The sequence below is a fragment of the Canis lupus genome, chromosome 21, assembly GCF_003254725.2.
Source record: "Canis lupus dingo isolate Sandy chromosome 21, ASM325472v2, whole genome shotgun sequence".
Taxonomy (NCBI): Eukaryota; Metazoa; Chordata; class Mammalia; order Carnivora; family Canidae; genus Canis; species Canis lupus.
Window position 1 is genome coordinate 31914006 of NC_064263.1, and position 15262 is coordinate 31929267.

A 15262-nucleotide genomic window follows, 5' to 3' on the forward strand; every position below is an offset into this window, starting at 1 on the left:
ATGCCATTTTCTTTATTGATCCAAATTTTTTATATAGTCATCAGTTGACATTCTTCACACCTCCACCATTCGCGTTAATATACACACACATACACACTGATGTTCCACCCCTTTGGTTTTTCTTTATCTTGGATTTAGTAATGGATATTTAAGCATGATATCAAAAACATGAGCAACAGGGACTCCTGGGTGGCTCAGTGGTTGAGCATCTGCCTTTAGCTGAGGGCGTGATCCTGGGGTCCCAGGATTGAGTCCTGTGTTGGGCTCCCACAAGGAGCCTGCTTCTCCCTCTGCCTATGTCTCTGCCTCTCTCTGTGTGTCATGAATAAATAAGTGAAATCTTTTTAAAAAATGAACAACACAAGAAAATATAGGTAAATTTCTTTCATTAAAGTTAAAACTTTTGTGCTTCAAATGAAACTCTCAATCAGCGAAGAAATAACACACAGAATAGGAGAAAATATTTGCGTGTCATATATCTGATTAGGGCCTTGTATCAGATTATAAAGGATACTTACAATTCAATACAAATAACTCAATTTGTTTTAGATTTTATTTTTAAGTAATATGCATACCCAATGTGAGGCTCAAACTCACAACCCTGAGATCAAGAGTTACATGCTCTATCTACTAAGCCAGCCAGCCAACCCACAAGCAACTCAACTTAAAGTTGGCATTGTGGGGCTCAGTTGGTTGAGCATCTGACTCTTGACCGCAGTTCAGGTCTTGATGGAGGGGACAGGTGGTGGGCATGTAGCCTGCTTGGGATTCTCTCTTTCCCTCTCCCTTGGCCTCTTCCTCCCACTTTCTCTCTCTCTCTCTAAAAAATAAAATAATAAAATGAGCATTATTCTAGTACCCTGGCCCCATCACTGTTCCAGCTGTAACAGGTGCCTCTGTCACTCACTATTTTCCATAGCAAAGGAGGAAAGAATGTTTGTACTAGAATTAATTTACTGCTATTACTATGATGCTACTCTTATTTTTTTTATTATTATTCAGTCTGACTAGTAGTCTGGCTCTGACATGAGGCCAAGGCTTACTTTTCTTACTGCAATTATAAGCAAATACATTTTCAAGCTCATTAGAACAATTACTTGCCTTTGATGTGGAAGTTGTTTTCCTGAAACTAGACTTTGGGTTTGGATTAGTTGGCTCAGAGTAGATGGTTTTAATGACTCCTCTGGGAACAGGGCAGTCTTCACTCATAGTCAATTTCAGAGACCACACTGAGTCTTAGGATTAGTTCAAGGATTCACATCTCCTATATTTGGAACTGAAGCTGAGGTACAGAATTGAAGACTAGCCCCAGAGACCTGGTAGATGAGACACTGTCTCTGCTTATCTCTGTCTCCCCAGCAGCTCAAGGTAATACATCTAAATATATCTAAAATATTATAGCATTTACCCAGATAATGGGGGCATTAGAGCAACAGGGAATGTTATTAATTCTTAACTCTCTCTTTCTCTATATATGTATGTTCTTAACTATATATATACATGTATTCAAACAGAAATTGCAAATACTAGAGAAATTCATCTTCTCCCACTTTCAGGCCTGAAACTACCTAACTTTTTAAAATTAAAACTGGCATATTTTTAAAAAAGATTTTATGCATTTATTTGAGAAAGAGAGAGAGCTAGAGAGCACAAGCAGGGGGAATGGCAAAGGGAGAGGGAGAAACAAGCTCCCCTTGAGGAGGGAGCCTGAAATGGGGCTGGATCTCAGGACTCTGAGATCATGACCTGAGCCAAAGACAGATGCTTAACTGACTGAGCCACCCAGGCACCCCTAAAACTGGCATGTTTAATAAAATTCCTAAAATCTCTATGAATTGCTATATGGATGACTGGTAAGTACCATCCGAATCTGAAGTGTGCCCCACCAATGAGAGGGGCCATCTGGTTAGGGTTCATTCAGGAATCGATCCCAGGCTTGAAAATAATTTTCTACATCAGCCACATTCTGGCACATGTACCCGTGTTGACTCAGTGAGAGATGAAGAAGATTCTAGGAATGATGGATCTAGGGATCCCTGGGTGGCGCAGTGGTTTGGCACCTGCCTTTGGCCCAGGACGCGATCCTGGAGACCCAGGATTGAATCTCACGTCGGGCTCCCGGTGCATGGAGCCTGCTTCTCTCTCTGCTTCTCTCTCTCTCTCTCTCTCTGTGTGACTATCATAAATAAATAAATAATTTATTAAAAAAATAAAGGAATGGTGGATCTAGAATCTGACTTATAGTGAAGCCAGAAGAGCATAGATGAGGCTAAAGAAGGCATTTTTAAACTCATATAAAAAGATTACCTTTGTAGAAATAGCCCATGGCCAAAAAGATACTGAATCTTTTACTAGTTTGTTGTACAGTAAAACACTTAATTATTGACATCCACACTCTGTCATCACAGATGGCCTACTCTGTCCTGTTTTATCAGACTGCTTTTCTCCGCTGAGTTCTCAAACATTGAAAGCAGTGAGCATTTCGATTTTTGTTTTGCTTTTCAAGTTACACACAAATGTATTTTAAGCCTGTTCATTTACAAATTAAGTAGTTGGGGGAGGAGTATCCAAACACTTAATAATTGTACAAAAACAAGTGCAAAAGCAATATGAAATGTGCAAAAAAGAAATTTGAAATTGGGCATAAGTACATGAATGGAAGTAAACAGGTCCTCTCATTTTACTACATGTGCTTGTGAGTAAGCTACAAATAATTCTGAAAATAGAATACCTGGAGACAATTATAGAGTTAAGTATGTAACAGTAGCTTTGAAGCATGAATTAGCACTATTCTGGGTATTCAGTTGGTCAAGAAAGGACATTCTTTCACATAAATTGGTATTGAAAAGAGTAGGAAAGAAAAGGATATGAGGGTTCAGTCTAGCAATGAATATACAGTGAGCTCTTTGAGGGTCTATGGGGAGGGGAGGATACAACTGGAATACCAGATTCCACCATCATGCTTTAAATCCTATGAGGATGTCCACAGTGCCCACACCAGTTGTACCTTCATATCTTCTTTTTTTTTTCAAGTTTGAAAAGACATTTATTTTTCTACCTTTCCCACCTGAGTAATAATTTGGCTAGTTATAGAAATACTTTTACATCAGCATTTCGAACCAATGTATTATCTCCCAGTTTTTAGTGTAGCTGTTGTAAAGTGTGCTGATGCTTTTCTAATACCATTTTTAAAATCGTTCTCTCTGCAAAGTTTTTAGGATTTGAAACTTTATGATTGTATTACTTGGTGTGTGACTTCTTTCACTTTCGAATGTGGGTAACCAATATTTTAGTACCTTCTTAGGTAAAGATCAAACCATGATATATCATCAGAATTCCTTCCACTGAATATTTTTAGACCATCTTTTCACCCAGATATTTTTAATCTTCGGAAATCAGGGGTGCCTGGTGTGGAGGCCAAGAAAAATTAAGGCCATTCCACCTCAAGTTTAGCATTAGCACAAGTATAGCCATCTTAGGCCCCTGGGAATAAGAGCTGAACTTTACAGGAAAAACTGCAGAATGCCCTCAGCAGAGAATCCCATATCAGATCTTAAGAAACTCCCTCACCCTTTCCCCATATTGGAAAGAAAAAAAAATTTTTCTTCCACCCCTTCTGAAAATCCCCTAGACCAGCCCATAAAAAACTAGCTGTAACCCACTTCGGGGTCCAAGCCCCTGCTCTGTTGTATGGAGTATACTTGGACCCAAGCTCGAGCTTGTAAATAAACCCTTGTGTACTTGCATCGGTGTTGGCTTCTTGGTGGTTTCTCAGATTCGCAGTCTTGGGCACAATACCTGGGTGGTTCAGTTGGTTAAGCATCTGCCTTCAGCTCAGGTCATGATCCTCAGGGTCTTGGGATCAAGTCTCACATTGAGCTGCCTGTTCAGGAGGGAGTCTGCTTCTCCCTCTGCTGCTCCCTTCCCATCTCTCAAGTACAGGCTCTCTCTCTCTCTCTCTCTCTCTCTCTCCCCCCACACACACACACACACACACATACAAATAAATAAATAAATACAATCTTTTAAAAAAATCAGTTGCTACAGTTGGTCTCTTATGTAGGTAAGTTGTTATCGGAATGCATGCTTGTAGTGATGTAGTTCAAGGAAGGAGTGTGAGAAAATAGGACTTAGAAGATTTATAGGAACAAATGTCATTTTAAAAAAAATCATGTTCAATGTTGTTTGTACACACTAACAATGTGAGAATTCCCGTTATGTAACTACACCAAAACTGCGCTGAGGGTAAACTATTTGCATCTAATCTCAATCCCTCTGATTATTTGTTGTTTTCCTCGGTGTCTACTATTTTCTCATTTCTCATCCTCCTCCAGAAGAAAAAAATTCCAGAAGAAAAACAAAATGACTGAAGAGATTCAGTGCACCTGGCTCAAACACCTCCTCCCTGAGTTCCCAGAAGATCAAGAACATCAGAGGCCCTTCTTTGTGTTTTTCTTGGCATTGAATGTCGTCATCCTGGCATGGAAACAGGAGACAATTCTGATAGCCCAGTTTGGTTGGAATTCCCCTTGTCTCATGCACATTTTGGTCTGCAGGGGGCACTGCCTTTCTCTCTGTGTACTGCACAGTCTCCTGCTACAGAGAACAACCATTATCACAATGGGCACCTTTATACAGATTCATTTCTTACATGCTCTCTCACCAGGGATGATTGTCTCCCAGCCAGAGCATCCTACAGTGAATCCATGTCCATAAGTCACCTTATGAACTATGCAATCATGTTGTCTAAAGAAATCCAAAATAACCTGTTGGCCAGGACTCACTTGAGTTCAAGGGCACATGCAATGGTAACCTCTCTACTGCTGCTTGTTGACTGAACCATCATCCATCTCTTGTCTTACACAGCCCCACAGACTCTAGTTCTTGGATATTAGGGATTAGAGATTTTGCTTAACTTGTTTTTAGTATGTCTCTGTAAAGATCCCTAGTGCTATTAGGACTGTCTCCATCTCCCAGGCGTCTAACCTGGCTGTCATACCAATGATTCCTCCTCTGAAATTTTTTTTTAGCTATATCTTCCACTTCTCATTCCTGGGTCTATCCTACTTTCTTGTTTGAGATTCCAAAACAAACTGGCCCAAGCCTTGTCCTGATTTGGACCAGGTGACCATGGCCATCAGCATGCTGAATTCCCTGTCACATACCTCAAGGCATTCTTAGGGAAGGAATTTCCCAGAGACAGTGCCAAAGAAAAAGACTGGTGAAGGAAAAGGAAAAGCAGTTCTTGCTGTTAATAATGAAGCTGAATTGGTGTCACATGGCCTTGGAAACTGGGATACTATGTTTGAATTGCAAAAATAATTATAAGTGCAGGAAACCGAAATGTTTTACATAAAACAAGAGTAACAGTCTATGTTAGAAATCTTGTTTAGTGATTGTTTATCTATTGTTTTCTCAAATAAAAATCTTCTTTATACCACTTCTTTTTTCTCTGTTGCACTCTCTGGGAGTCCATGGGTGGTAAATACAGAAGGCAATCATTTCTCAGATTGTGTAACATACCTTGTTTATTTTGAGCTTACAAGTAAATGGCAAAAATCCTGAGTTATTCTCATCTGCAGGCTTTCCTACCTGAAGGAAAATACATAACAAATTAATTATAATCTCCAAATACAGGTGCATCATTTTATTACAAAATAATTTTCTCTTTAAGCATGTTATTGAACAAATCCTCCAGGTTAATATGTTGATGTCACTCAAATCAGTCACAGACAGATGAAATCAATCAGGCATCTGAATTGCAATATCCCCAGTATAATCACAGTCCAAAGGATCTCATAGAGAAGCTTTCCTCAAGCCAGACAGTCAAACTTTTATTGGGAAGCCACAGCATGAGCATAACTCACAAATACAAGGACAGTAAATATAAGAGAGAAGAAGTCTTTCTTTTTTCTTTTTTTCCTCAGTATCCCTTTTTTTTTCTTTTAAATATTTTATTTATTTATTCATGAGAGAACACAGAGAGAGGCAGAGATATAGGCAGAGGGAAAACCAGGCTCCCCGCAGGGAGCCTGATGCGGGACTCAATCCCAGGACCCCAGGATCACAATCTGAGCCAAAGGCAGATGCTCAACCACTGAGCCACCCGGGTGCCCCCAAGAAGCCTTTCTTTACTCTAAAGTTTGAACTTTTCCACTCAGATAACACCCACATTTCTTCCAAGCTGATTTAAATTTTGGTAACATTAGGACAGAATTATAAGGGAACATTCCCAGTTGCTTAACTTCACACTATTCATATGCGGACTTTCCACCAAGGAAATGTATAATTAAGCCTTAAACCAAATGCAACAGCTACTCCTAGGCAAACATGGTAATTAAGAGCACCTACCAACTCACAGTTCAGTGAAGGAATCATCACATCTGTAGGAGTTCCTGGCTTGGGCAGAACAAAGTATTAGCTATTTTGAGTTTTGCCTCCGATACCTTTACTAAGATCCCCACCCCCCCCCACGCTTCAGGTGTTAACATTACCAAGACTTTTCTAGAGAATGCTCGCTCTTAAAATTTGTCCCCAGCTGAATGCATGAATCATTTGTGTACCTTCCTTTAATACAAGTCCATTCTAAAAATGGCAATTAAATCTCATGACCTGGAGAGTCTTCCAGATACCTTCCCCTTTGGAATCTCACTGGTGACTATCTGATATTCCTTGATCTAGAACTTCTTTCCCAGTTGTGCTGAGGAATGGGGCACAGTGTAAGTTCCGGCTCAAAAATACCATGGCCAGCTTTCCTGAGCTTTGTCGGTATCCGTTTCTCTCCTCACCTTCCCCTGCTGGGCACTTGCTCAGATAAGATATAAGTGTCGTCTGCTTTCTGCAAGAACAGCCTTTAGGAGACCTAACTGTCCCTTTCTCCCCACCCCCCAAATATTTAATTCCTATAATTGGCTCATTTGAGAATGAGAATTCCATAGAAAAGCCAATTCTTGATAAAAAGCACATTGATTATCATCTGACTTGGGACTAGACATGAGATGTGACAGGAAGGCAGTAGTTCAGCTGACTCTCCTTTGTCCCTTACTCCAGACCTCTTGGTCACTACTCACGAGACCTATAGTCCTAGGGACTCTCAAAATAGAAGTCCTGTTGTTTAGTGTTAGGGTAACCTGCTTGTGATCAGATAGGGCATCTGCAAAACCACGGACTTCTTAGACTTAACCAATTAAACTTACATTTCACTCTTTGCCATCTATAGCCTAGAAATTCTTTCCGCTAAGTAGAATGAAAAATCCTAATTTACCTGCTACAAATTACTAAAAATGGCAAAATTGACTAGGAAGGGCTACAGGAACCATATCTCTAGGTCTGACACAAACACATTTCTCTTCCAGCTTCCTCCTCTTTGGTGTGAATTCATGAACTTGGGAAATGCTGAGAGACAGCAAATGTACTTTTCAATTGAAGACTGTGCTTACCTAAGCTCTGCCTTGTTTTGAGGGCCAACATTGAGGGCAGTGTTCTTTGAAGCACTCCTTTACTGGATATGTCAAATCACTACAATTAATGGCCTAGAGGGCCAGGGTCCAAAAACTGGAGAACTGTCCCTAGCCATATCAGGTGTACTGATTGCCCCAATTTCAATCTGGAGGGGTTGGGGGAGGGAGAGAGAAAGGGATGGAGGCCTACAGAACTATTAGAATATTTAGTCACTGACCTGGCTTTGAATATAATTTTATTCATTAATTAGGTTCAACAGGAAATATATAGTCATAGGAAATATTGCCTATTGTAATAAATATGCTAGCCAAGGCCACCTTTTCTTTGCAAACAAAAATGTCCCACATGTGTATCCTAGTCGTGTAATCTTTGCATAACCTTACCCGTCCTCTATAAAACATTCCCTGGGCACCCACCCCAACACAGCCACAACTTCAAGGCCATCCACTACATACGCCCTGTCAAGGGCAAGAAGACAGTTCCAAGGATCACACCAAAGGTTCTGGACTTGTGTGATCCTGAATCATCCTGAGTATATGCACGAAAGCATCATAATGCAAGTCATCATTAGTTACCAGGATGATTCAGGGATTTTATTCCCCAGGGTGGTTTAAATCAAATGTAAAATATCTCACAGAAACTCTGTATATACTGTTCCCTTGGTACCCAGGAAGCTCTGGAATAACAAGAGATAACAGACTCATTACATTTTATAAATACTCACAGGTTTGTCGATATGGAACACAGAAACCAAGTCTTCCAGTCAGACATGAGGAAGTCTGTTTGTCTTACTGGAAATACTCGAAGTGGATGCTTCCAGAACGTTGGAAATCCTGACTGACTGCTGGATAGGTGCTTGGTAAGTTGTATTCCTTTCCAAGGCTGCTATGGTAAAAATGACAAGGCATTCAAGAGAAGGGTTTCAGTTCTGGGATTGTGAAAAGGACAGGGCTTTAGGACAGGTATGCTTTGCTTCCATCAGAGAAACAAATGAGGAAAGATTGGTTGACTCTTACTTGGAAAAGCTGGGATCTTTTTGTCAGTGCATTTTTTTAAAAATATTTTATTTACTTATTCATGAGAGACACAGAGAGAGAGAGAGAGGCAGAGACACAGGCAGAGGGAGAAGCAGGCTCCATGCAGGGAGCCTGATGTGGGCCTCAATCCCTGGACTCTGGGATCACACCCTGGGCTGAAGACAGACACTTAACCACTGAGCTACCCAGGCATCCCTGTCAGTGTATTATTCTATTAGGAAACCATAACATGTGCCCGATAAACTCAGAAACCAATGAAATCACACTCAGAATGTTGTATGAGTGAAACTTACCTAGAAATGCATACTTAGTTTTTAGCAGATTCTCAAAGTAGTTCATGTGCCCCTCCCTTCTCAGGGGTTAGGAAGATTTCTTAGGTTGAACAAAGTTGTTCAAATTATTCAAACAGTGAGTAGTAAAACACAAACCAATACTTCGAACTAATATTCAATAATATTGAATATTAGATAAACACAGTAAATGTTAAAAGTACCTGCAAAAAACTAAGAAGAAACATTACTGACCTCATTTTAATATTTTTCATAGAAATGTAGATTTGCAAATAGATATTAATTTACATGCTTAAGTCATATCATAAAGGAATCATAGTGGTATAGTATAGTTTAGGTTGAGGGCTCTGGAATCAGCCTACCTGGTTTCAAATCCAGGCTCATTCTACTTTGTCTCTGTGAATTTGGAAAAAACTACTGAATATTTCTGTGTTTGTTTCCCCATTAGAAAAAATGGGAAATAATAATTATTAAATAAAATAATGTATAAATAGAATGAATGAATTTTGGCACATTAAAATCATTTATATAATCACTGGTTATTATCACTAAGTTTGAGAGTAATTAATCAGAATGCTCAGCATTTTATTTTTTAAAGGGACCATAAGTTTTTCTCTTAAGTAGAAAATTACAAGTCAAATATTTATTCTGTGAAATTTATTATTTTGTTCTTCCTGGAATTTATCATCAGGTCTAGTTATACTCTAGGAACTAATAGACTAAACATTAATATTATCAGAAGCCTCAAACTTAATTGGCCCATGAAGAAAATCGGAGTACATACTGGGTTGAAAACTATTAAGAAAGAGCATTCAATTAGAAGATTTTTGAATGCAAAAAAAAATAAAGCATTTCCATAGGATTACTAATGAATAAATATTTTTCTATTCAAAAATAAATTTTATAAAAATCTAGAAATTAGAATGCTTTACTCATGACTTAGAAACTGGCAATAGGCTAATGTGCAATTATGTTAATAAGAGCTGACATAGGAAAAATACTCTGTCATAGGTGATAATACAGCTAGACAGCTGCTGCCCTTTAGGGTCCTTCTAGAGCTACTAATCTTGTTCTTTTCATCATAGTTGAAATAAGAGCCATTATACTTTGGGGTCCTTCTAGAGCTACTAACTTGTTCTTTTCATCATAGTTGAAATAAGAGCCATTATACTTTGGAGGTAGGCAGTCCTGACTCATTCTAGAAATAAATACAAAAGAATGTCTTCTTGCCTTCAGATGGCACAGAATCCAGAACAACAATTTTACTGAGTAAGATTGCTTATGTGTAATTCCTGAAGATCTGTGTTTGGTTTTTCTATAAGCTATTATTGAGAAAAATAAGACCACAGCAAAAGAGGTCACAACTATCATCAATAAGCCAGGAGTGTTAGAAAGGCCCATACTTAAAAGGCTCCTTACCATTTCCTGATATGAGCTAGCCTGAAACTCTTAGGGCACCTAAGACCTCTGTGCCTGTCCCCAGACCTTAAAGATACAATTTTCCCGAACATGTGTCCTTAACTCTTGCTGTTACCTATTTTTCTGTCCCTGAATGGTCTCATTGATTCCCACAGCTTTTACCATCTTCTTTCCATTGATGACTCCCAAATCAATACTGCCAGCTGTGCCTGTGTGTAACTGCCCACTATCCTCTCAAACTGAGTTCAACACCCTTCTTTCCTACTCCACTCCTGGCCCAGACTTTCTATTTCTACTACAAGTACTGTCTCATGGTAATTTGTCATAAATACAGGGAGAAATCTGCTTCTTTTTCTTCCCTCAATATGTCCTCAACTTTGTTAGTGTGTGTGTGTGTGTGTGTGTGTGTGTGTGTGTATTCAAATTGTGTCAGATCCTGAAGAAAGAGACAAGGTAAAATTTAATTAAACTATCAAGCAACAGACTCTGTCTTTGGAGTATCTCTCCTCCCTAACATCCTAGCTGGTGTCACTACTGACAGCTCACTTCCTTTAATCCACCCTGAGTAGCTCCCTGAAAGCTTAACTCTAGTCATGTCATTCTGCTCTGATGTTTAATGGGTTCATGTTTACTACTGATCTAGTTATTAAAACCTCCCTGACATGGGAAGCTCTGCACAATTTGGTTCCCCTCCTCCATCCAGTTTGTTTCTCATCAATCTCTTTCAGATGTCCTTGCTCTTAACAGAAAGGATGCTCGCAGTCCCCCAAACATGCTCTGAGCTCTTCTGACATAACTTCTTGCTCAACTCCTCCCTCCTAAAATGCTTTCCTTGAACCCATCTTTCATCTTTTGAGGTTCTTTCCAATTTCCAATGACCATCCCAGTTAATTCCAAAGGCTTCCTACTCCCTGTAAGATACAGACCAAACTCCTCAAAATGGGTGAGCCCTCAATGATCTAGCCCAGCCATGTGGTTAGTTATAGGCAATACTACCCTTATGGCTGAACGAAAGGGGCCCAACCTTGGCCACATTCTTTTGGGCGATTCTGGACTTCTTCCTACTACACCACGCTCCATGGGACAAGGCCAAAGAGATGTGTGCCCCCACCCCCCACCACCACCAAACAGCATTCATTCTATCCTTCCCTTCTAGACCATCTTCTGGGTACCAAGACCCTAAAATTCCTTGCCCAGATGGCCCTCAGAGTCTACAAGTTCTCATTCCCTGATCACCCTTATAAGGGTAAACCATAATGCTGATGTTCACAGACTGAAGACTTAAGGGCAGCCAAGGGATGGCTATTTGCAAAGGTGTGAATAGATGCATACACATGGATTGGCATGTTCATATGTGTGCAGCCCACTTATGTGGGCTAGAGGTAGGTTCTCATGCCACCTCACTGCAGCATGGGAACCCCAAGGATTCTGCTTTCCAGCTTATTATAAAGTATATTTGTCAAGGAGGAAGCTAGAATTCTGTATCTTATTAAGTTGTTGTCTTTACTTTTAACTCTTACTTCTTAAGGCACAGATATGTGCGGCCCCATTTGTTATTCTTGCCCTGGACCCTCCCAGTGTCAAAAGCAGGCTTGCTCCTAAGAAGCCTGTATTTTAACCACACCAAATATGTGCAGTTCTTTAAAGCCTTATCTTTCTCAAACATCAGTTATATTGCACAGGTTATTCTGTATGTCTAAATGCCTGAGAGTCCCCTTGTGCTTTTTAAGAGGTTGAAAGGCAAAAATTACCACCTTTGTCATTATTTTTACTATTAGCCCAGGAGAACTAGCCAATACAAGTTGAAAAGAAAAAAGAATGAGAGCTCGTATACAGAAGTAAGGGAAGAAGTTCATATCCTTTTCATATTATATGAATCTGTATTTGAAAAACCCAAAAGATTTGACTAAGAGTTATTTTTAAATGATAGGAAACTGTACTAAAGAAGAGAATTATAAAATTAATTTATAAAAATCAGTTTTTCTGTATGTAAACAATCCTCAAATAAATGACAAAATGAAAAAAAGGTTCATTTACAGTACTTGCAAAAAGATAAAACATTTGTAAATAGATGTTTATCTGTAAGTAAAGAAAATTTTAAGACTGCTTAGGAAAGTGGTTGATAAGTGGCATACATACCTTACTTATAGAAGTTTTGATTATAAAGCTGTCAATTCTCAGCAAATTAATATACTAATTCAATTACAATAGCATTCTAAGTGAAAATAGGATTATTTTTATTTTTTGGAACTTGATAAAATAATGCCAAAACTCATCTGGAAAATATACATATGAGAATAGCCAGATATTTTGTTACCAGATATTAAAATCAGTTTTACAGTATTGTATTTAAATGTTTGGTCTTTGTTCTAGAAGAGACTATAAAAAAAAAAAGTATCAGAAATTGACCCAAATACTTATGAATGTTTTACTATAGTATAAGGCTGGAGTTTTAAATCAACAGAATCAGCTGGAAAATTGTTTCACTAACAAATGGCATTAGAAAACCTGGCTAGCTATTTGGATAAATAAGTGAAGAGTTGATTACCTCATTCTTTATTCAAAATTAAACTCTGGATAGAGCAAAGATTATAATGTAAAAATGAAATCCAGTAAAGCCCTAGAATAGACCAGGAGACAATTTTTTTTTCAGGAGACAATTTTAAATATAATTTTAAATTGAGGAAAGTAACTATGTAACTATGTCACAAAGATCAGAATTCAAAAAGAAGATTGATAAAGTTGACACTAAACCCTTTTAAATACACTGCGTGACACAAAGAAAAAGATACTACATCGATGTTGAGTGACAGACTAAGAAATAATTTGCAATACACATATTAAACAAATAGTTGATTTCCTTAACAAAGAGACCCTGTATATAAAATACTTAGAAGACCAACAACCTAATAGGACAATTAACAAAGGGACTGAACTGAACAGTCGTGAAAAAGAAATACACATGTAAGTAATTGTTTGAAAAAATGCTAACCCCTACTCATAATTTTTAAAAATCAAGAGGACATGTGTTGCCCATCATGGTGACAAAGGTTTAAAATCTGATAAAATTTTGGGTCTATGGGAAAACCAGCATTTATGTACAGTATTGTTGGGAGTGTGACTTGATGCAACTTACTTGGAGGTCGATTGTTCAGTCTCCATCAAAAGAGAAAATGAATGAGCTCCAACTTCTCTGAGTCTATTTTTCAGACTAAAGCCCCATGGCTAATGATGGTCTTTAACCATTGGGATGGTAAAGCCAAATTTCTGTCATCAGGTACTGGAACAAAGAGGTAAGAAGCTTTTATTTTTATTCTAATCATTTTGAAGCCATATTTCTTCTTTTTTCCAATATGAGAGAGAACAAAATGGCAAGAGGCAACCGTACCACAGTGACAGAATTTGTCCTTATGGGATTCACAGACCGCCCAGAGCTCCAGCTTCCCCTCTTTGTGGTGTTCCTGGCAATGTATCTCATCACCTTGGTGGGGAACCTGGGCATGATTCTTCTCATCAAGGTGGATTGGAGGCTCCATACCCCCATGTACTATTTCCTCAGCCACCTGGCATTCATCGATATCTGTTACTCATCTACCATTGGGCCCAAGATGCTACAAAACTTATTGGTGAAGAAAAAAACCATCTCCTTCTCAGGCTGCTTTGCCCAGCTGTACTTCTCCAGTGCTTTGGCCACTACTGAATGCTTCCTCTTGGCCACAATGGCCTATGACCGCTACATGGCTATCTGCAACCCGCTGATTTACACAGCCATTATGACTCAGCGGGTCTGCAAGGAGTTGGTGGTAGGGGTCTACACCTACGGCTTCTTAAACTCTGTAATACAAACAGTTCTGACATTCCAGTTGTCTTTCTGCGACTCCAACATCATCCACCACTTCTACTGTGCTGACCCTCCTCTCCTTGCCCTCTCCTGCTCTGACACCGGCAACAAAGAAAAGCAGCTCTTGATCTTCTCTGCAGTGAATCTCACTGGATCCCTCCTGACTGTCCTCATCTCCTACATTTGCATCCTCTTTGCCATTATAAAAATCCAGTCTTCCGAAGGCAAATGTAAAGCCTTTTCCACCTGTGCCTCTCACCTCACTGTGGTCATCATCTTCTATGGAACGTTGTTTTTCATGTATCTACAGCAACCTAAAGCAGGGGATTCGTGGAAGTACAACAAAGTGGTCTCTGTGTTTTATAGTCTTGTAATTCCCCTGCTCAACCCCCTGATCTATACCCTGAGGAACACAGAAGTAAAGGACACCCTGAAAAAGATGCTACACGGCAGAGGGCCATAGCCAGTGAGTTGTCAGAATGTAGCTTTGGGAAAGTACAATATGCCTAGACAGCATAACCAACATGATTGAAATTTAGCAGGTCCATTGCCACTCAGTTAAGCCAGCTTGGATTTTTTTTAAAGACCAAAAGTACCGGGCCACTTGCTTGACTTGATGATATTGAATCCAACCAATTATCATGGGTTAATCAGAATCGATTTACAACCGACACTGTTAAAAGCTACATCCTTCATATGTTGAAAATGAAGTCACTTACTACCAACTAGGTAATAACATGAGTTCTAAATTTTATTTTTTTAAAAGACTTTATTTATTTATTTATTCATGAGAGACACACACACACAGAGAGAGGCAGAGACACCGGCAGAGGGAGAAGCAGGCTCTATGCAAGAAGCCCGATATGGGACTCAATCCCGGGTACTCCAGGATCACGCCCTGGGCTGAAGGCGGCGCTAAACCGCTAAGCCACCCAGGGATCCCAAGTTGTAAATTTTAAAAGATCCATTCTGGGTAAAAGCATAAATTAATGAACCTGAGTACAAAACCCACACATGAATATCTATCTGTGTTATTCGAAACATTTTCCAGTTTAAATCAGCCTATGTTGTAGCAAATCATTTGTTAGTCTTGAAACATATTTCTTCATAACATATTACTATAGATGGTGGTTAAATTTCAAGACCAGATTGCAAAAAGCTTACTCAATGTAGCTGAAATACTGCATGTTTAAAATGAACAATAGAAGTAATAG

The 15262-nt window shown here is 39.1% G+C and overlaps 1 protein-coding gene across 1 annotated transcript; it reads left to right on the forward strand.

Moving 5' to 3' along the window:
- Window positions 1-13575: 13575 nt before the first annotated feature.
- LOC112667406 (olfactory receptor 1030-like) lies at window positions 13576-14511 on the forward strand. Its single transcript, XM_025458972.1, has one exon. It carries the CDS (start codon window positions 13576-13578, stop codon window positions 14509-14511), a length of 936 nt encoding a protein of 311 aa, XP_025314757.1.
- Window positions 14512-15262: the final 751 nt, after the last annotated feature.

Bases quoted from the DNA above. Each gene is read 5' to 3' on its own strand.
- LOC112667406 (XM_025458972.1), top strand. From the start codon at position 13,576: ATGGCAAGAGGCAACCGTACCACAGTGACAGAATTTGTCCTTATGGGA.